The sequence below is a fragment of the Rhineura floridana genome, chromosome 11 (assembly GCF_030035675.1).
Source record: "Rhineura floridana isolate rRhiFlo1 chromosome 11, rRhiFlo1.hap2, whole genome shotgun sequence".
Taxonomy (NCBI): domain Eukaryota; kingdom Metazoa; phylum Chordata; class Lepidosauria; order Squamata; family Rhineuridae; genus Rhineura; species Rhineura floridana.
The window spans coordinates 30677746-30700289 of NC_084490.1; the positions used below are offsets into that span (position 1 = coordinate 30677746).

At 41.9% G+C, this 22544-nt stretch overlaps 1 protein-coding gene across 1 annotated transcript; it reads left to right on the forward strand.

Annotated features, from left to right (window-relative positions):
* Positions 1-8773: 8773 nt before the first annotated feature.
* LOC133367725 (olfactory receptor 14I1-like) lies at positions 8774-9721 on the forward strand. Its single transcript, XM_061591823.1, has one exon. It carries the CDS (start codon positions 8774-8776, stop codon positions 9719-9721), a length of 948 nt encoding a protein of 315 aa, XP_061447807.1.
* Positions 9722-22544: the final 12823 nt, after the last annotated feature.

The following is a 22544-nucleotide window of genomic DNA, read 5'->3' on the forward strand; positions in this document are numbered from 1 at the left end:
CAAAAAAGGGTTGGTAATGTTGGTAATATACTGGAGGAACATTTCAATGGTTTTATTAGTGTTAGCCATCTTGAACATTGATATAGAAAGATGGGGATACAAATGCTTCATATAAATAAATACAGTAATACAGATTGGGAGGAACCATATACTGTGTTTGTGAAATAGCAAAAAAAGGCATGGCTGCCTATCTGTGACATGTTTGGAGATTTCAGCTGGTTCAGAATGTTGCTGCCCATGTTCTGATGGGCCTAGGTGATTGGAGTGTGTGACACCAGTGTTGAAACAGCTGCACTGGTTTATTCATTTTTATTTATTAAAATATTTTATACCAATTCCAACCTCAGTCTGGAGGCACTATTCAACAATTTAAACAACATCAATATTAAAATCACCATACAGCATAAAAATACATCAGATAACCCAGAAAGAGGCAAAATGAGATGAATTATTTTATTTCATCTTGAAATTAAGTAGCAGCAATGATCTGGGAATGATTGCCATCCTGGGCTCCTTTTGAGATGAAGCGTGGGATATAAATTTAATAAATAATAATAAATAAAATAATACTAATTTAATTAACAGGTGCTGGAATGCCATTAATATTGGCATTTACCTAAGTTTAAAGGGAAGTTGGTAACATAATGAAACTTCTATCACAGAGAAAACACTCCTTCTGGTGGCCACTAACTGAACTTCCAGAGGTTGCAGCTGACAATGCATTTCTGAGCCCCCATACAGTCCAATGGCTCGTTCACACAGCGACTTATTGTGAGATTGGTGATACTTGCATCCCTGTTTAATTCACATTGTTCACATGACGTTGCAGGCAAGCAGAAGCTAGAACACAGTTTTCCCCTTTAAATCCATAATATATAAATCCTATTATAATGCGTAAGTATGCCAATGATCACACACACCATTCTCCGAAAACTTGCAAAGGAACCCGAAACTTGCAATCCTCTGTTCTAAAAAACAGGGAAATTCACTAATATCTAAAAATCCTTGCAGTTTAAGAATGTGTTACTGTATTTAGCATATCATAGACACAGAAGCAAAAGAAAAGAATTTACAATAGGAAAATTCACTAAAATTGCAAAGTAAATCAATCGTCTTTAACGGGAATATGTGAACTAAATCAACTGTCTTTGTATTGTTGCTTCCTCCATGCTCAAACGAGAACAGCACAGCACGGCACATGTCTTGTTGCTGTTATTTGGGCTGATTTCAGGTGTTGCCAGCACTCATCATATGCTCAGAGGCACATTACTAAATTCTTCCAAGCTACTCAGGAAGCATATTGAACTGTGAAAGACCAACCCAAATTGTGTTTGCATTTTTACAAATTTGTAGGGCAGTACAATATTTCAGAGAGGAGGTAAAGTCTCTTGCTCCCCTGGTACATTCCTTATAACTGCCCAATTTCCCTGCTTTTTGAAGTTTGATAGAAATAACTACATTCCTACCATAGGTTTTTAGCTGTTAGTGAACAGATAATATCACTGTGGCACATTTTGTATGATGTCATTCCACTACATTATTCTTCTTAAAATTATATCTTCTAATATTCCTTCTCCTAATCTCACAATACTTAACAGTATGCTCATATAAACTAGTGAGGGATAACCTTTTCTGGTCCAAGGGTTGCTTTCATTATTGGCTTCAGAGAGCTGCATGCCAAAGTGGGCAGTGATCACAGTGAACTTGGGCATTGAGAAAGGAGCAACTGTTTCCAGACATTCAAATACAGCACACCCTCACTACATCTGAAGCACACATATTGACTTAGTAAGCGTGTGAGTTAGGAAGGCAAACTGAACAGAATTTTTCCCACGATTCTAGGATCAGCTAACAGTTATTGCAATCTTTTGCATTCAGTGCAACCTATTATTTTCTTGATTTCCTCATGTAAAGTATTTAATAAAAATACTTTAAACCATTAGCCAAAATTAACTGATATGAGGCATAGCTCAGGACCTGACTTGCCCACATGTTTATTCAGCCACCATCTCTCACATGCACACTAACCCAGTCTCGCTCATAAAAACTTTTTACTTGGTAGCTGTCACTGTTCACTCTCTCCTCTATTCTGGGCTATGCAGCACTGATAATAGAGCAAGCGCTAGCATAGGCCTTGCAGACAGGTGCTACCAAATTCTGAATAACCACACTTAAGCCCTGCTACTGTTGAGCCACATCATTAGAAGAATCCTGCTGGCCTATGCTGCTCAAGAGAAACAGATGGAGGCCAGAGTGCCATCAGTCACTGCTATCAGGCCACTTCTCCCAAGAGAGAGGATGGAGAAAAACATTCTTCTTCTCTCATATTGCTAGAACTTGGGTCATGCAATGAAGCTAATGTTCAAAGATTCAGAGAAACTAAAGTACTTCTATATACAACACATAGTTAAACAATGGAATTTGATTCCACAAGAGGCAGTGATGGGCACTAACTTGCATGGCTTTAAAAGTGAATTAGAGCAATGCAGAGGGATAAAGCTATCAGTGACTACTAATCCTGATGGCTATGGTCTACCTCCACTGTTGCAGGCAGTATGCTTCTGAATACCAATTGCTGGGAAATGCAGGAAGGGAGAGTGCTGAGAGGACTCAGGTCCTGCTTATTGATTACCTGGTTGGCCACTGTGAGAACAGGATGCTGGACTAGATGGGCCACTGGCCTGATCCAGCCAATTATTTTTATCTTTTAATGTTCCTTTCTTAATTTCAAATTCCCACACATTCCACCACCTTTCCTGTTCATTCATACACCTAGTCACCCAACTTCTCTCATTCATTCTCATGAGAACAAACCATAGTCTCCCTCATAAACACTTTGTTTAAAAGCTGCAACTGATCACTCTCTTTTCTTTTCTGAGCTAAGCAGCACTGAAACAGAGTAATTATTAGCATGAGCCAAGCAGGAAGGTATTGCCAGATTTTGGACAATCATACTTGAGTCAAGCTGCTGCTAGACTACCATGTTTAGAACAGCTGTGTTGGCTTCTGCTGGTGGGAAAACCAGATGGTGGCCAGACTGCCATCATAGTCATTGTGATGGGCCACTTTGCTGTCCCAGCACTGTCAGACAACTAGTATCACTCAGAGAAAAGAAGCAGGCTTGGTAGCATATGAAAGAAGCCACTCTGAGTCCTCTTCTTAGAATTGCCTCTTCCATTTCCTCTCCTTCTGTTTCCCACAAACAGCCTGTAGAAACTTGTTTTCATGACAGGAGGCCAAGCTGTCGGCTACCTAGCACACATATGTGCACAATGTACAGTGCTGCAGAAATGAAAACAGGTCTTTCCCAGTCTGCATTTGCACTGGAACTCTTTCTAGATAGTTTTCAGTTTAATTTTTTTATTGCTAGCTTTTTATTGCTAGTTCTTGCCATCCTTGGCTCCTTTTGAAGGAAGGGAGGGATATAAATTTAATGCATGCATACATACATACATACATAGATGCAAGAAATAGCTCAATGGACCAAACTGGAGCAGGAGAACAGCATGGCCTCCCACATTGTAAAGGAAACTTTCATGTCGTGACTGGCCTAAAATAACAGTGAAATGAGTTGAAACTGTTTAAGACAGGCTCGATGGCTAACAAATCAAAGGTAAGCTTAAACATCAGGAAAGTAACAAGGAGATAATTCAAGCAGGGGCCCTTTCAATTGACTGACTATATTTATTGCCCCCAATGGTTTTAGATTCAGAGCAAGAGCAACACAACACACTGATTGAGGTGAAATTTCCAACACAATACTCCTACTAGATTATTGTGAGAAAATCAAAATGGTGACAGACAGTAACCTAGCTGGGTTGGTGTAAGCCCACAGCAGGGTAGGGAGTACCACTGGATGATATTTTGACAAGAGATGCAATACAATCAGTTTCATAACTCCTTGTGTTGATTGAACTGGCTCCTGCCTAACTCAATTGATGTAGGGAGGGCAATGGGGCCAGGTGAATATGTGTGTGAAGTAGTAATACAGGGTGCAGGCCTCTCAGTATTGGTATCTGGATGATACTACAATGAAGGATACTAAAAAGACATCACATCTTGATTACTATGTGAGTGTTCTGCTGGCATACAAAGCAAGTCTGGTTTTCATGCATAAATTTAAAATGGAGGGTGCTATTCCATCCACAATCTTCCATCACCATTTAGAAGCCAAGGATTTTCTTCAAATGCACTCGGTACAGTCAAAGGGCCCCTTCTGGTTCAAAGTTCAGATATCGTGCTCTATCCCATTCTTTCATATAGGGGGTTCCCCCACCCAGACTATCCTGGTACCTCAACACTAAATGATTTGGCAACTGTACTTGGATATTTGAGAAAATGTTATACACAGATTTCACCCACAAATGTGACTGTTTTTCATGCATTGAGAGGATGGATACTGTAGGCACTAATTATTTATGTTTCCTAGAAATGAGAAGAAGCAACACAGAGCTCAGGAAGTTTCCAACTGCATTTTCTGATCAGGTGTACCAGACTCTTAGGAGTAAGATCCCCAAAGCCCAAACATACTTTAATAACTCTCCTTCCCATTCATGCTGTCACTATTTCCTGATGCAATATTTGGCAACTTTCATCTTTACATATGCAATCTTAAAAGGCAAAATCTACATCTGCATCTACTGTGTTAAGTGCCAGAGAATAATAGAAAGTGCCTGGTTATGAGGATGCATGAACTTGCACCTCATCAATACACTGAAACCTTAAAGCAGCTGGAGGAGAAATTGGATCTTACAATTAAAGGTAGTCCAAAACTTTTAAGGGGATTCAGTTGCTTCTTATTATTTTGGTTCAATCTACATGATGATGATGATGGTGATGGTGATCGTGATGGTGATGGTGATGGTGATGGTGATGGTGATGGTGATGGTGATGGTGATGGTGATGATTTGATTTATATCCCGCCTTTCCTCCCAGCAGGAAAAGAGGGCGGCAAACAAAAATGCTAAAAACTTTAAAACATCATAAAAACAGACCTTAAAATACACTAAAAACAAAACTTTAAAAACAAACAAAACAAAGCTATTTAAGAGGAGATGTGTTTGTCAGCTATTTCTTTTCCTGTCACATACCTATTTTCAAATGGTCTCATATATTAACATGAACAGTATAATACTATAGTACAAACCAATGCAAGAATTATTGTATCCCACTAACGCTCTGCAAATTACTGTTTATTCAATGGTGCTGCATGTGTGTGATGATGGAAGAATGAACCTATGCCAAATATTATTTATTTGTTTGTTTGTTTATTAAATTTATATCCCACCCTTCCTCTCACTAGGGTTCCAGAGTGGAAAACAAAAACATCAAATACTTTAAAATATCATTAAAAGGCATTTAAATAGATTTAAACAAAAAACATCTTTAAAAACACTTTAAAACAAAGATATATAATAGCATCTTTAAAAAAAAGCTTTAACAGCATCTTAAAAAGTATTTCCAATACCAACACAGACTGGGATAATGTTTCTAACTAAATGGCTTGTTGAAAGAAGGTCTTCAGTAGGCACCAAAAAGATGGTGCCTCTCTAAAATTTAAAGGGAGGGAATTCCAAAGGGTAAGTGCCATGTACTACGTTGCGCATAATGGACCTCCTGATAAGACAATGACTGCAGGAGGCTCTCACATGCAGAGCATAGTGATCAACTATGCTGCTCTTCTTCCATATTATGAGAATATAGCCAGTATGGGGTTTCCTCATTCCGCAATGTTAAATTGAAAATACCCCCACATGCCATTCTGATACTTCCCATAAGCACGTTTCAAAACAAAATCTTACAAAACACATAGTCCTGAACTCAGAAACACTTGCTTAACAACCCTCTAAATTTTCATGGTGATACACAAAAAAGTCAGAGAGAATGGACAGTTCTAAGTGTAAAAACAGGAAAAAACAGACCCTCTTTGGATCTTTTTCTGTCAGAGCTCATAATTTGTTGAAATTCATTAAAATCAGCCATGTTCACAGAGTACCTGTAATTCTATTACTGACCTTGCCCCATAGTTTGACCTTCATCTTCTGCAGTTTAAAAGTTAACATAACACCTGACTGATTTTTAATTAATTTAAGAGATTTTGCCTTGAACTCAATGATAATGTCGGGCATGCTCAGTAAGAACCAACTGTCAGTGTTCTAAAAGCCAGACTCACATCTGCTTGGCTTGCCTAATCATGGGGCCACACCCACACCAGACTTTGATTTCACTTGAGACAGTCATGGCTTCCCCCAAAGAATCCTGTGAAGTGTAGTTTGTGAAGGGTGCTGAGAGGAAACTCCTATTCCCCTGACAGAGAAAACAATACTAGGAAAGATAGTCATGGAGAAGGGTCATAACTTGGTGGCATATCCCACGATCAGTTCTTAGTGTCTCCAGGTAGGACTGGGAAAGACTCCTGCCTGAAATCCTGAAAAACATGGCTAGTCAGAGTAGAAACCATTAAGGTAGTTGTACCAATGGTCTTAAGTTGTATAAGGCAGGTTCCTATGTTTCTTTGAACTGCCTTCAGATAGACTAGTATTGTGTGTGAGGTGATATGTAAGCTATTGGGAGATCAATGAATTCTGACATGCAAATAGTCACCTTTTGTTGCAATCATCAGGAGATGAACACACAAATAAACCTGATACAGATAGTTAATGTCTATCACACATCATCATTTTCTTGTCATCCAAATCACAAATGAGTAGCATCCCACATGATGGTATCTTCCTGCTTTCAATTGGGGGAGGGGGAGGAAAGATACAAAACATATCCTCCCTCCCCTGACCCCTGTGAGGCGTCCTTCCCTGGCTCTCCCTGTCAGGTTCCTACCTGCTCGTGGTGACTGCCTGTCTCTAGGCACCACCAGGGACTCCACCAGTCCGGACCGCTCTCTCTTATGATTTCTCTCCCCGCTCTAGCACAGATCTCAACAGATCCCCCTGCTAGGCAACCACCAGTAACGTCCCAATACTAGTATTCCCAGAGACTCTGAATACTGGTATTGTTATTCTCTTCACCGCTGCCACCATTTGTTACAGTTCCCCTTCAGCCTTGGTCATTACCTTACCCTCCCTTCTGGTCTGTGAAACCCCAGCCAAGGATCAGGCCTTTGGTAAACCAAATTAACTTTTATTACAGATAACAAAGCTAACAAGATTAACAAGATTTCTTCTTAAGGCACATAAGCATATGGTTTTACTCAATACTAATCTGAACTCCACCTCCCTCCTGGTAAACAACTCTATAAACCCCACCAAGCAATCCACTCTTTCTCTTCTCCCCCCCAGATTCCACAATTCACCACCGCACATTCACCCAGATTTACCTGTCATCCTTTCATTTATACTGTCAGCCATTTTAAACTTTCAGCCAATCATCAAGCATTCTATTGCCCATTCACTCCCCCTCCTCTTTCACTACTTACCATGTATACTCTAAACAACCAGTTCTTAACATATATACACTAATATATAGGAACATCACAACCCCTCCTCACCATATACATCAAATAGGTTTTAAAAAATACTTAGACCCACCTCCTGAATTTCTTTGGAGCTGTACCAAAGTTGGGAAGTCTGTTCCTTGGGTCAGGACATGAAAGACTGGGGCCTACACATCAGAACCACATGGCAGATTGAGAAGCTGTGTACAGCCCTGGTAAAAAAAAGCCCCTATGTGTCCCCATTTGGCTGGCACAGCTAGCACAAAAACAAATTACATGTGCATGCCATAGCAAAAGCCAGTCCCCTTTGGCATTAACTAGCCTAAAACATGAAAGGCATTTTTGTGGGAGTCAGCTAAGATACATGTCAAATGAAGAAATATTTCTCTGGGATTCTGTGGGATTGTTTCTCTGGGACCCATCCATGGGGGTAGTGCCCATCCTGAGAAGATATCTGTGACCTTGTAACATATTTGCTCTGGCATTCTGTAGCAGTTTATTGATCATCATTACAACTGACTAATTGAAGGCACCCCTACTCCCATGAGATCAGGAATCTTAGCCTGTCAGGAGTGGTATAGAGTGATTCACTTGTGACAGGTGTTTAATTAATAATTTGGCCCAATCAGGTACTGCATTAGGGAGCAGACACAACATATTTTTCAGTTGGCAGTTCTGCCTGAAACCACAACTATATAGCTGCAGTTTCTATTTGAAATGCATTTCCAAGTGACATCAATGAGAGCTTTCTTCCCAAGGTAAAGAAAATGGTTAGAAAGCGACTTGACCACCTCATATGTTTATTAGCATGTTTACTAAGAATCCCTCCCCACTGAAACAATGCAGGAAAGGGGTAGGCAATGTGGTGTTCTCCAGATGTTATTGGATTACAGTTGCCACCATCTCTGATCATCATGACTGCAGCTGATGGGAGTTGTAGTCCAACAACATCTGGAGTTTGCTATCCATGAGGAAGACTATGCAGGAATAGAAAATATAAGTTACCTCATAATCAATCTTACCTTGCATTATAAAACATATGTATATTTGTTAGTTTGACATCAGTTGACTTGAAGGCACATAACAACAATAAAAATTTCAGCTGACAAATTTATTATTTCAGCATCTGTGCTAATCATAATTGTTTGCCCTCTATTGGTTTAGTGAAGGAATAGTTGGGCTCCTGCTTGAAGAAAGCGTGGGATATAAATCAAATAATAAATCAAATAATAAATAAATATATTTTATTGTTATAATTGATGAATCATGTTTCAATCAACATAACTTCTCTTTTTCTACAGATAGCAAACAAATACTGAATACAAAATGAACAATTTTACTTCTGTGTCTACATTTCTGCTACGGGAATTCTCGGAAGTACGAGAACTACAGATCTTATACTTCTTTCTGTTTCTAGCATTGTACCTGACAACCATCACTGGGAATCTTCTCATCATTGCAGCAGTAGCCTTTGATCATCACCTTCATACACCAATGTACTTTTTCCTAACAAACCTGGCCCTGATGGACTTAGGCATTGTTTCTGTCATCGTACCTAAATCTATGACCAATTCCATTATGAACACTTGGTCAATTTCTTATTCTGAATGTGTAGCTCAAGTTTTCTTTTATTTCTTCTTTGTAGCATCAGATCTTTCCCTTCTAACTGTAATGGCACATGATCGCTATGTTGCCATCTGCAACCCATTACAATATGAGACAATTATGCACAGAGGAGCCTGCCTTCAGATGGCAGCCATTGTGTGGTTTACTAGTCTTCTTTATGCCCTGTTACACACTTGTGGCACTTTTGCAAATACATTCTGTTCTAATGTTGTCAGCCAGTTCTTCTGTGAAATTCCAAAGTTACTGAAGCTCTCCTGCTCTGACTTTTACTTAGTTGAAATTGGGCTTATTGTTCTATCATGTTTTATTGGACTAGGATGCTTCAGTTTCATCATCATAACATACATGCACATCTTTTCTACAGTGTTCAGAATTCCTTCTGCTCATGGCAAGAAAAAAGCTTTCTCCACTTGCCTGCCCCACCTCACTGTTGTCTCGGTGTTCACGTTCAGTGGATTGTTTGCCTATGTAAGGCCTCCCACTAACGCTCGTTCTGATCTAGATATACCTTTTGCCATGATATATACCATAATTCCTCCCATGCTGAACCCATTTATCTACTGCATGAGAAACAAAGAGATCAAGACTGCTTTGTGCAATTTATTAGATGTTGGAGATGCCTCTAAAACAGTATTTAGACTTCTTTGAAAATTGGATTCTACTGCATTTGAATGGTTGGTCCTGCAATATTTAACCTTATTTGTATTTATTTATTAATTAAATTTATATCCCACCCTTAGAACATAAGAATATATGAACATAAGAAGAGCCTGCTGGATCAGGCCAGTGGCCCATCTAGTCCTGCATCCTGTTCTCACAGTGGCCAACCAGGTGCCTGGGGGAAGCCCAGAGTGGCAACCTTACACTAGAACTATTTCAATATTTGGAATTATGTCACACAGATTTCTCACTCACCCATTCAGATTTTTCTCCATGTCATTCATCTTTATTTGTTCATCTTCACCCTCTTTTTAATTTTCTTTCTTTTATAATGGATACAAATAAAGTACAATTGCATATATGGTTTCTTATAGGTAGCTATAGGGGATTGAATGGGTGAGACTCGGGAGTGATTACTTCCTTCTCTGGCTGTGGTGTTCCCCCTCTTTCAGAGGACCTCCCTAGACCCAGAAGTGTTCAATAACAATCAGCCAATGGCAATATATCCCCTTTTTGGTCAAGGTGCTTGGGAAGGTGGTGGCAGTCCAGCTTCCAACATGCTTGGGAGAAACTGATTACTTGGCATGGTTCCAGTTCGGCTTCAGGCCTAGCCATGGCACTGAAACTGCCTTGGTCACCCTTGTTGATAACATCTGGTCAGAGAGAGATAGGGGGAATGCAACCCTGCTTGACCTTTTTGATGTCTTAGTGGCTCTTGATACTGTTGGCCATGGTATTCTTCTGAAGCATCTCAGGGCTATTGGGTTAGAGACACTCTGCTTCAGTGGTTCTATTCATATCTCCGGAACCTCTTCCAAAAATATTCATGGGAGGCTCTTGTTCAGTACTATGGGAACTGTCCTGTGGTGTTCTACAGGGTTTCACCTTGTTCCCCATGCTATTTAACATATATCTGAAGCTACAAGGAGTTGTCATCAGGAGATTTGGAATGAGGTGTCATCAATATGCAGATGAAACCCAGCTCTACGTCTCTATTCCATCTGAATCAGGAAAGGTGGCTGAGATGTTGAACTGGTGCTTAGAGGCAGGGATAGGCTAGATGTGGCCCAGTAAATTGAAGCTGAATCCTAAAAAGATACAGGTGTTTTGTGTCCAGAATGCTCATGTCCTAGAGGTGGGGAGTCGGCCTGTTATGGGTAGGATTGGTCTCCCCTGGAAGGATTGTCTGGGAACTTATTAGGTAATGGTTTCTGAAAAAAAACAGATTCCTTGACCAGTACACTTAAACTCTTTCATTGTTCTTATTTGTCATGTTCACATCTTCCTGGTCAGGTTCTCAGAGAGGTCAGTTCAGTTAGAAAAGTTATAAAACATGAGGGTTGAAGGGGTCAGCAGTTTCTCTTCTGGAGGGCTCCAACAGCTGCCTTTCTTACCAATGCTCCCCAGAATCTTTGGGACAATTGCAGAGCTTCAGAGCTAAGGATTTGGGTGAGATCTTTCAAAGCTAACACTGGTTACACGAGGGTGAAACCTTGGCTCATTGGGCTAGATACAAAAGTTTCTCTTTCAGGCTTAGACTCACAGCAACTCTCCAGGAAAGGTATACACAACTTCTGGGTCTCTTTCCTTTCCTTTCCTTCTCTTTCCTTTTTCTTTCCTGAGTTTGACGTGAAAGTGTGTATAGGGTTTAGTCTCTTTAGTTTAGTCTGTCTAGCACTACAAAATAAATGAAAGAGTAATAGTTAGACACTGTTCAAATATTAACTGTAATTGCACACTGCAATATTATTCCTTGTTTCTTCTCTTAATAAAACCACTATTTATTTTACTTTCTCTGTGTGTGTCATTGGGTTAATGGTAGATTTATACATGCTTTAGGAGCGACATGCAAATAACTCCAAGAAAAGGTCCTGCTGCACTCGCAATAGGGGAACTTGCATTTCTAGGGAGCTATGCTAATGAGGAAGTTTAAGGTCCATTCAAAACACTTTCTTTAGTGTCCAAAACCCTAAAGGACTTAGGTCCCAAATAGCTGGAAGACTGCTTCCTTCCCTATAGACACTCTTGGGTGTTCAGTTCAGCAGAGGGGGCTCTTTTGGTAGTTCCACCACCCTCAGAATCTTGGGATGATGGTGGTAGCCCCATTAGAGGACATTCTTTGTGGCAGCCCCTAAGTTGAGGGACTATCTCCCCATAGAGGTGTGTTTGGTAACTTTACTATACAGTTTTAGGAGAATGCTGAAGATGCACATATTTACACTGGCTTTTGACACCTGAGATGTCAAAAAAGGAGTCAAAAAAGTTTAATTTTTACTGGAGTGTTCAAGAAGGCAGTTGTTTTGTAAATAGGCAGGGGGTTCCAAAGCATAGATACTGCCACACAAAGTGATGGATTTTGTACAACAGTAGAACAAGTACTATGTGGAACCCATAATGTGGAAATCACACCTTGAACTTGGCCTTGGATCAAATCAGCAACCAGTGCAGATTTCAGAGCAGAGGTATTATGTGCTCATAGGGTCTTACTCATGTCAGCAATTGTGCAACAGAATTCTGCACTAACTGTAGCCCCTGGGTCAGGTTGTGCTGCATGAAGATTTCTGTGACCTTGGCTGACTGGCTGCCATGAGTTTTTTAGTGTTGGTTAGCAATCTGACTGGCAGCCAGGCAGCCAAAATGTAGAATCTGCAGTTCTTGGACCTCTGATAACTTCAGTGGTCCTTTCTCCTGGAGAAAGAAGCACTGCATTTTGAACAGCCATTGAAAAACAGATAAGTGGGATATATTTCTTGGTCTGGTGGTACACTTTCCTTACCTTGAAAGTAAACCTTACTGAAATCAATGAGGTTCAGGCAGGTTTACTTCAGATTTAAGGATAGAGGTGCAAACATCTTTAGGATGAGAATCGTATGCACACACGTACTTGGAAACAGGCTTGAGTGACCACAGTGAGAGTTATGTCCATGTAAACTTATCAAGGATTGTGCTGCAAGAGTGCACCTACTAGGGCCTAGCCTAATACAAGTGGGACTTACTTCTGAGTAAATATGCATAAAGTGGCACTGCAAGGATGGATCCTTATGCAAGGCAATGTTCTGTGCAACATGATCCAGTGTGTACCTGTTCGTCAGTAACTACTCCAGAGTATTAAAGGGGCTTGTGTAATGCCTGATCCATTTTACAGCATTAGTGAAAAGTACTTAGAGCATGGTGGAGTTAGGCTGCTATCTGAAAGACACTTTCCTAGGTATAAGTCCCATTGAAGTTAATAGGGCTTACTTCTAAATAGACATACCACGAGCTTGAAAGCCCAGAGAAAGTGAAACATTTCCATTTATAGGCTTTATTGTTGGTTGCAATTAATGGTGATATTATTGGTTGATACCAAAGATACAATTTACTGTTTAAAAATTATTTCCCATAAAATAAAATAATGATTTGTAAATTCATCTGCCTGCCTTTTCTAAATTTGAACAAAATTAGTACCTGGCCCACCCCTTTTTTTCCTTCACCCCCCCCAGGCTTGATAATTGTTTCCGAGGAAACATGTGAAATCACAGCTAGACTGCAATCCTATGCATACAGCATGATCCTATGCACTTGGGCATATTACTTTTGCTTAGGGTCTCCGTAACTTTAGAGCCACCTGTATATAACTTTCAAGGTGTTATATATCTGTTGAGTTCTGTGGGCGTATTCCCAAGTATGTCTGTTTAGGATCACAGTCTTGGATACACATCTCTGTATGTTTTATCTTGGCTTAATATAATGGTTACATAGGGATAATAAGGTGTGTTCTATTAAACATTGCCATTTTCTTCAGAGAGGCCAGGGGGAGTCTCGGTATCAGTAATTTGTTAAGATTTTTATAATAAAAAAATAATGAAAGAAGGATAGCAGATGGCAGCTGAACACAGGAAGTTGCCTTGTCAGTCCATTGGTCTATCTAGCTCAGTACTAAATGGCAACTGCTCTCTAGATAGGGGACATTTTCAGCCCTACCTAGAAATGACGAGATTTGAACCCAGGACCTTCTCCATGCTCTGTCACTGAGCTACAGTCTTTCCCCTTGAAACTAGCATTTAATGTGGCATAAATTATCAGGACTAAAAGACTGTTGATTAATTGTGTTCTCATTGTTACAGTCTTTATCCTTTGTGGAACTATAACATAAATGTGTTTCAACCTTTTCAGGGGCATCTCCCCTATGAGGAAAAGTTACAGCATTTGGGGCTTTTTCGTTTATAGAAGACGCGGGTAAGAGGTGACATTATGCATAAAATATGTATGTACTGTACATATACATAAAGTGTGTATCAAATTATGCATTGCATGGAGAAAGTGGACAGTGAATAGTTTTTCTCCCCCTCCGGAACATTAGAACTCATAGGCCACTTTCACACCATGCATTTATTCCACTATCAATAGCCATGGCTTCCTCCAAAGAATCCTGGAAAGTGTGGTTTCTTAATCTGCTGAAAGTTTTTAGGAGACCCCTATTCCCCTCACACAGCAACCATTCCCAAAGTGGTTTAATAATCAGTCTCTCATCTCAGGGAACTCTGAGAATGCAACACAATTCATCACTTATCTATCGCCTCTGCTCCCTCCTCTTGTCTCCAGGTTTTTTTAGGCCCTTTGCAGCTGACAAACTGTCTTCACGCAGGCTGCCTGATACTTCACAGCCACTGTCACCAAACCAGCAATCCCTGGAGTCAAGGAAGACTCTGGGAAAGGAGATTTGGGGCTGTTGTTGCAGTCCTGGCTTTGGGACTGCCTGCATCCCATCGGGGGAGGGAGGAGGAAACCACACTAGGGCCCATCCCATGACATCATTAGGACCCATCCATGACATCATTAGGGCCTGCCCCCAAAATTGGAGGGTTTGAGATGCTTCTGACCTGGCAACTCTAGGATGAAGGAAGAGAAGGAGGCAGCAGCAGAATGGAGATGAAGTACTGTGGGGATGAGAGAAGATGACATGTGTGTGTGTGTGTGTGTGTGTCTGTATGTGTATGAATACTGTGTTTGCACTTGGCACGTGAAGTGGCCTCTGCTGCCCTTCTTGCCTACTTTGCTGCATTTGCAGTGTTTTAATTATTTTTGAAACCCAGGAGAAAATGTTTGCTTGGACAGGTGTGCCTTAGTTGGTGGTAGGGCGAGGTCCAGGAGATGGTTGAATGAGAGGTACGATGCTTGCTGGCTGAGAGTGCATGTGTGTGGTTGGGGTTTTTCACTTGCTTTGGTTACTACTACAGCACTGAGGACATCCCGGTTGTGGGCAAAAGTGGCATGAATTTCTTGGATCAGTCTGTGATTAAGAAAGGGCAGGTAGGGCTTTGCTGCCAGACTACCAGACTGTGCTGCTCTCCCTTGCTTCCTGCATCGCCGCCGCCGCCACCACTTTTTTTTTTAGGATCACGACGACCAACCAATCTGCCATCACGGCCGCTTGTCATCCGCTTGCCATCTATTGCAATATTGCAGGCTGCAGGGGAGAGGGTGGCCTTGCCACTTCCCTGTGCCTCTTGCGGCTACTTGTCCTGCTGCTTGCGGTTGCTTGCGGTCGCTTGTCTTGTGTGCCCCGCCCGCTTTGTCTTTTTGGCTTTGGTTCTGGAGGTGCGACGCGGAGGGAGCCCTCAAGCGGCGGGGGTGTTGCCGCTATTGTTGTCGTTTGCTGGAGGGACAGTGCTGTTGTCGTTTGTGACAGTGCTGCTGCTCTTTTTGGTCGTTGCCCTCGTTGTCTTTCCCAGTTGGACTGTTGCAGATCGGCTGGTGTAGCGCCTTGCAGGACTGGATCCCGGACGTTTGCTCAGCTGTGGTTAATTCTTCTGCCTGCCTGCCGGGAGAGAGGCGTCACCGCTGCTCGAGGAAGGAGAGTTGTGACTGCTGTCAGTTGCTATTGCTGCTGCTCTTCTGGCTGTTATCATCGTTGCCCAATTTTTATTTGGAAAGAGAGTTGTTATTATTGCTGCTTTAGTATTTATTTGCAGCTTGTTTTTGTGTGAGAGTGTGGTGATGTGTGATGTGAGTTAATGTGTTTGTGGATTATGTGTGTAAGTTTTTGGGTTTGCATCATGTGCCTGGGAGAGAGGATTCAGAGCCAAGTGGGAAGATTTGAGGGGGCCCCAATTGGTGTAGTGACGGGTAGGGGGAGATATGGCGTTGTGGGGAAGACTTGCCAGGTGAGAGGAACGCGGCCCAGGCAGTTAATGACTGTGCCTTGTTCCAGTCTCCCCCACACCCACAGGTTTGTTGGTTGTCCTATCAGCCAACTCTCGGATCTCCGGATGCTGCTTCTAAATGCCAGATCGGTACATAATAAGATCTCTCTCATTCATGACTTAATTGTGGATGAGGCAGCCGATCTGGCATGTATAACTGAGACCTGGGTGGGTGAGCAGGGAGGAGTTAGTCTCTCCCAGCTATGCCCACCGGGGTACTTGATTCAGTATCAGGGTAGATCTGAGGGTCGGGGAGGGGGGGTTGCTATGGTCTATAGGAGTTCCATCTCCCTCTCCAGGCACCCTGTCCATGTGACTACTGATCTGGAGTGTTTACATCTTGCGTTGAGCCAACGGGACAGATTAGGGATTCTGTTGGTGTACTGCCCACCTAGCTGCCCAATGGACTCCCTAACTGAGCTGACGGAGGTGGTCTCGGATGTATTGTTGAGATCCCCCAGACTGTTAGTGCTGGGGGATGTCAACATCCATGCCGAGGCCACCTTATCTGGGGTGGCTCAGGACTTCATGGTTTCCATGACAACCATGGGGCTGTCACAATATGCTATTGGCCCAATGCATGTAGCAGGACGTACTCTTGATTTGGTTTTCGCAACTGGACATGGGGATGGTGATCTGAATGTTGGGAGTTTTACATCAGTCCCTCTGTCATGGACAGATCACCGCTTGTTGAGGTTTAGACTTACAGCGGCTTTTCCCCTCTGCAAGGGTGGGGACCTATTAAGATGGTCCGCCCCCAGAGACTGATGATTCCTGATGATTTTCAAAGGGCTCTGGGGAGTTTTCCGGCTGATAGGGCTGGCGCTCCTGTCGAAACCCTGGTTGAACTGTGGAATACAGAAATGACCCGGGCAGTTGACATGATCGCTCCTGCGCGCCCTCTCCTGTGTAGAGCTCATACAGCTCCATGGTATACTCTGGAGCTGAGAGCGATGAAACAGTCTAGGAGACGGCTTGAGTGCAGATGGACGAGAACTCCTGATGGATGCAATCATGCACTGGTAAGTGCCTACACTAAGTTGTACTTAGGGGCAGTGAGGGCAGCAAAAAAGCAATATTTTGCTGCCACTATTACATCATCCATTTCCCGCCTGGCGGAGCTTTTCAAAATTGTCCGAGGACTACTGCATTCTGGCCCTAGGGACACGGTGGAACCATCTGTGGCCCGCTGCAATGAATTTGCTAGGCACTTCCAGGATAAAATCTTTTGCATCCGCCAGGACTTAGACTCCAATGTTATAGCAGTTGAATCGAATGAGGTATCCAGAGCTTGTCCTTGTCCTGATTTCTTGGATGAGTTTCAGTTGGTACAGCTTGAGGACATTGACAAGGTGCTTGGACTGGTCCGTGCAACCACTTCTAGGTTGGATCCTTGCCCCTCTTGGCTAATAAAAGCTAGCAGGACTGGAACAGCCGGCTGGGCCAGGGAAGTGATTAATGCCTCATTGCGAGAGGGAGTGGTCCCTGGCTGCCTGAAAGAGGCGGTAGTAAGACCACTTCTGAAGAAACCGTCCCTAGACCCAGAAAATCTTAATAATTACAGGCCGGTAGCAAATGTTCCATTCCTGGGCAAGGTCCTGGAACGAGTGGTTGCCGGCCAGCTCCAGACACTCTTGGATGAGACCGATTATCTGGATCTATTTCAGTCGGCCTTCAGGCCTGGTTTTGGTACGGAGACAGTCTTGGTCGCCCTGTATGATGACCTTTGTCGGGAGAAAGACAGGGGGAGTGTGACTCTGTTGATTCTCCTTGATCTCTCAGTGGCTTTCGATACCATCGACCATGGTATCCTTCTGGGGAGACTCGCTGATTTGGGAGTTGGCGGCACTGCTTGAAAGTGGTTCCGCTCCTACTTGGCGGGATGTCTCCAGAAGGTAGTGCTTGGGGAGCATTGCTCGACACCCTGGACTCTCCAGTATGGAGTTCCGCAGGGGTCAGTTCTGTCCCCCATGCTTTTTAATATCTACATGAAGCCGCTGGGTGCGGTCATCAGAAGTTTTGGGGTGTGTTGCCATCAGTATGCTGATGACACGCAGCTCTACTTCTCTTTTTTGTCTTTTTCAGGTGAGGCTGTCAATGTGCTCAACCAGTGCCTGGCTGCGACAATGGACTGGATGAGAGCTAACAAACTGAGGCTCAATCCAGACAAGACTGAGATGCTGTTAGTGGGGGGGGTCTCCTGACCGGATGGCGGATGTTCGACCCGTTCTGGATGGGGTTGCACTCCCCCTGTAGGAGCAGGTTCATAGCTTGGGAGTTCTTTTAGAACCATCCCTGTCACTTGAGGCACCGGTAGCCTTGGTGGCACGGAGTGCTTTTTACCAACTTCGGCTGGTGGCCCAGCTATGTCCCTATCTGGACAGAGAGAACCTCGCTTCAGTTGTTTATGCTCTGGTAACCTCTAAATTAGATTACTGCAATGCGCTCTACGTGGGGCTGCCTTTGAAGACGGTTCGGAAACTGCAGCTCGTGCAAAATGCAGCGGCCAGATTGATAACAGGAACCCGGCGGTCCAAACATATAACACCGATTCTGGCCCGCTTTCATTGGCTGCCTATATGTTTCCGGGCCCGATTCAGCTGATGTTAACCAATAAAGCCTTATACGGCTCGGGACCACAATACCTGATGGAACGCCTTCCCCGATATGAACCTACCCGTACACTACTCTCAATATCGAAGACCCTCCTCCGGGTGCCTACTCATAGGGAAGCTCGGAGGGTAGTAACAAGAAAAAGGGGCTTTTCAGTGGTGGCCCCCGAATTATGGAACAATCTTCCTGAGGAGGTATGCCTGGCGCCAACATTACTATATTTTTGGAGCCAGCTTAAAACTTTCCTCTTCTCCCAGGCATTTTAGTACGTGACAAAATTGTTTTTAATTTTTCTAAGAATTTACAAATTTTAAAATTGTTTTTAAATTGTTTAAATTTGTGGTTTTTGTATTGATGTTTGATTGTTGTGAACCGCCCAGAGAGCTTCGGCTATGGAGCGTTATATAAATTTAATAAAACAAAATAATAAATAAAATAAATAATAATTTCTCCCACATTTCTAGGATCAGCTGACAGTTATTGCTATCTTTTGCATTCAGTGCAACCTATTATTTTCTTGATTTTCTTATGTAAAGTCTTTAATAAAAATACTTTAAACCATATGCCTGAAACTGATTGATATGAGGCATAGCTTAGGACCTGACATGCCCACGTGTTTATTCACCCACTGTCTCTTTCATGCACACAAATCCTAGTCTCCCTCATAAATACTTTTTACTTGGTAGCTATCACTGTTCACTCTCTCTTTTCTGGGCTATGCAGCACTGATAATAGAGTAAGAGCTAGCATAAGCCTAGCAGACAAGTATTACCAAATTTGGGATACCCATGTTTGAGCCAGCTGTTGTTGGCCACCATATTGGAAGAGTCCTTCCGGGAAGGGTGACTTAGCCTGTGCCTGCTTTTGAGACGGGCTCCTGCCTCAAAAGAAGCTTATTCAGATATATCAGTCAGATTTTTTTTTTTTTTGACTGATTAAACTTCTCCCGGGTAGGGAGAAACGAAGAGATTAACCTCAAAGCCTATTTTTGTTGGGACGACCAGATCTCATTAATTTATGGGACGAGGTCCAGCCGACGAAGGTGGGACGGATTTTCAACAACAAGCTCTATCTGATAAAGCGAACGTTCATCTTATCTTCTAAGAGAGAACGCACTAACAGGCAAGCACCCTTCTTTCTATATTTTTCTTTTACTTGACTTAAATTGTTGCTGTTTAAAAGAGATTTGCCAGATTGATCGGTTTTTGACATCTCACTGGGGAGCCATAACTTCTCTCTGCTACTCACTAATTAATAGCTTATCTCTGTTTTTGTTGCAAAAAGCTGTCCTGGATTTGCATTCTAAAGATATACACAGAAGAGGGATTTCTATTCCAGATTTTTATTTTGAAGAATATTATATTGTCTGAGACTACTCTCTTTTTGGTCTATTTTATTTTGACGAATCTGTTTCCTGACGACCGCCATTAATTGTTTCGATCCTGGGAACTGCATTTTGTTTACTTAAGCATGGAGAGATAAGGCTGTCTGCTCTGTTTATACTGTGATGTCACCAAGTTTGGAGTATTAACCCAATTGTTGCTGAAATAAGAAGTGGTTTTCCTATATTTTTCTTTTAAAATGGCAATTAAGAAAGTGGCTGAGAATCTGGAAATAACTATGTTTCAGAAAATAATGGATGAGATTGAGATAACGAAACAAAACCTGCGACAGGGTTGTAAGGAGCTGAAAATTGAATTGAGTAAAATGAAGCAGGAGATTAAAGATATAGGGGTCCCTGTGAGAGAGGTGACCCTGGAAGGGGTCCCTGTGAGAGAGGAGACCCCGGAGATTGGAACAAACGTGGAACAGGAAAAAGATTTGGAGTCTATGGACTTTAGAAACAAAATCTATTGTTTGGAGACACAGGAGATTAAAGACATAGGGGTCCTTGTGAGAGAGGAGACCCTGGAGACTGGAACAGGGGTCCCTGTGAGAGAGGAGACCCTGGAGACTGGAACAGGGGTCCCTGTGAGAGAGGAGATCCCGGAGATTGGAACAAACGTGGAACAGGAACAAGATTTGGAGTCTATGGACTTTAGAAATAAAATCTATTGTTTGGAACTCAATGTTATCTCTGAAGAAATTAATGAAGATTCTAGAGATAAAGTTATCAATGGCATGGATAATCTTCTGGACTGGAATGATGTGATGGAGCCCAATATAGAGAAAATCTATGGAATTAACTGCAGCCATGTGACAATGGAAAAACTTTCAAGAGATGACCCAGTGTATTTTGAAAAAAAGAACAGAGATATGATTTTACAGCAGTATTTCAGCAACCTATTCAGAATGGATGGCAAGAAAATATTTGGGATAGAGGTAATTCCCATCAGACTCTTACTATATGACTATGGCTTTGACAGCAAGATTATTATGGAATACTGATAATGGAAGATTGGATACTGAAATTACTGGACTTAACAAGACTACTGAAGATGGAAGATGGAAAATGGAACTAATAGGGATAATAGAACAATGGCTACTGAAATTACTGAACCTAACAGATTCTGATGTGATGGATTAATTGAAATGTTTATTTTGACTATGGTTATGACAATAAGATTATCATAATTAGTAATGAGATGGATTAATCGATATGCTTATCTGGAAAAAAAATTGATAGATATATTTCTTAAAGAATTGAAAGCTCTCTTTGACTTTTTGTGGAAAGAATAAAGTAATGTTTATGAGATTTGATGATTAAGTAAGATAACTACTGGAGGAAAGTGATTTTATAATATGACTTAAGAGACAGGATTGTTATATATTATAGACTTATAACTGATTTGATCTTTGACAAATGGGAAGTCAATATTTTACTCTTTATTTTTTATTTTTGTTTTTTTTTTTTCTTTTTTTCTTTTTGTTTAACTATTTTTGATTTTGTTTTTTGTCTTTGAATGTTTTATGATTTCGTCTTGTATGTTTTATGAAAATCTGAATAAAAATTATTGAAAAAAAAAAAAGGAAGAGTCCTGTTGGCTTCTCCCGGTCAGGAGTAGCAGAGGGAGGCCAGAGTGCCATCACAGTCACTGCTTTCAGGCCACTTCCCCCAAGAAACGGGATAGAGAAACAAATTCTATCTCTCTCATAATGCTAGAACTTGGGGACATGCAATGAAGCTAATGTTCGAAGATTCAGAGAAACTAAAGTACTTCTATATACAACACATAGTTAAACAATGGAATTTGATTCCACAAGAGGCAGTGATGGGCACTAACTTGCATGGCTTTAAAAGTGAATTAGAGCAATGCAGGGGGATAAAGCTATCAGTGACTACTAATCCTGATGGCTATGGTCTACCTCCACTGTTGCGGGCAGTATGCTTCTGAATACCAATTGCTGGGAAATGCAGGAAGGGAGAGTGCTGAGAGGACTCAGGTCCTGCTTATTGATTACCTGGTTGGCCACTGTGAGAACAGGATGCTGGACTAGATGGGCCACTGGCCTGATCCAGCCAATTATTTTTATCTTTTAATGTTCCTTTCTTAATTTCAAATTCCCACACATTCCACCACCTTTCCTGTTCATTCATACACCTAGTCACCCAACTTCTCTCATTCATTCTCATGAGAACAAACCATAGTCTCCCTCATAAACACTTTGTTTAAAAGCTGCAACTGATCACTCTCTTTTCTTTTCTGAGCTAAGCAGCACTGAAACAGAGTAAATTATTAGCATGAGCCAAGCAGGAAGGTATTGCCAGATTTTGGACAATCATACTTGAGTCAAGCTGCTGCTAGACTACCATGTTTAGAACAGCTGTGTTGGCTTCTGCTGGTGGGAAAACCAGATGGTGGCCAGACTGCCATCATAGTCATTGTGATGGGCCACTTTGCTGTCCCAGCACTGTCAGACAACTAGTATCACTCAGAGAAAAGAAGCAGGCTTGGTAGCGTATGAAAGAAGCCACTCTGAGTCCTCTTCTTAGAATTGCCTCTTCCATTTCCTCTCCTTCTGTTTCCCACAAACAGCCTGTAGAAACTTGTTTTCATGACAGGAGGCCAAGC

Coding starts and splice junctions, on each gene's coding strand:
- LOC133367725 (XM_061591823.1), top strand. CDS start 8,774: ATGAACAATTTTACTTCTGTGTCTACATTTCTGCTACGGGAATTCTCG.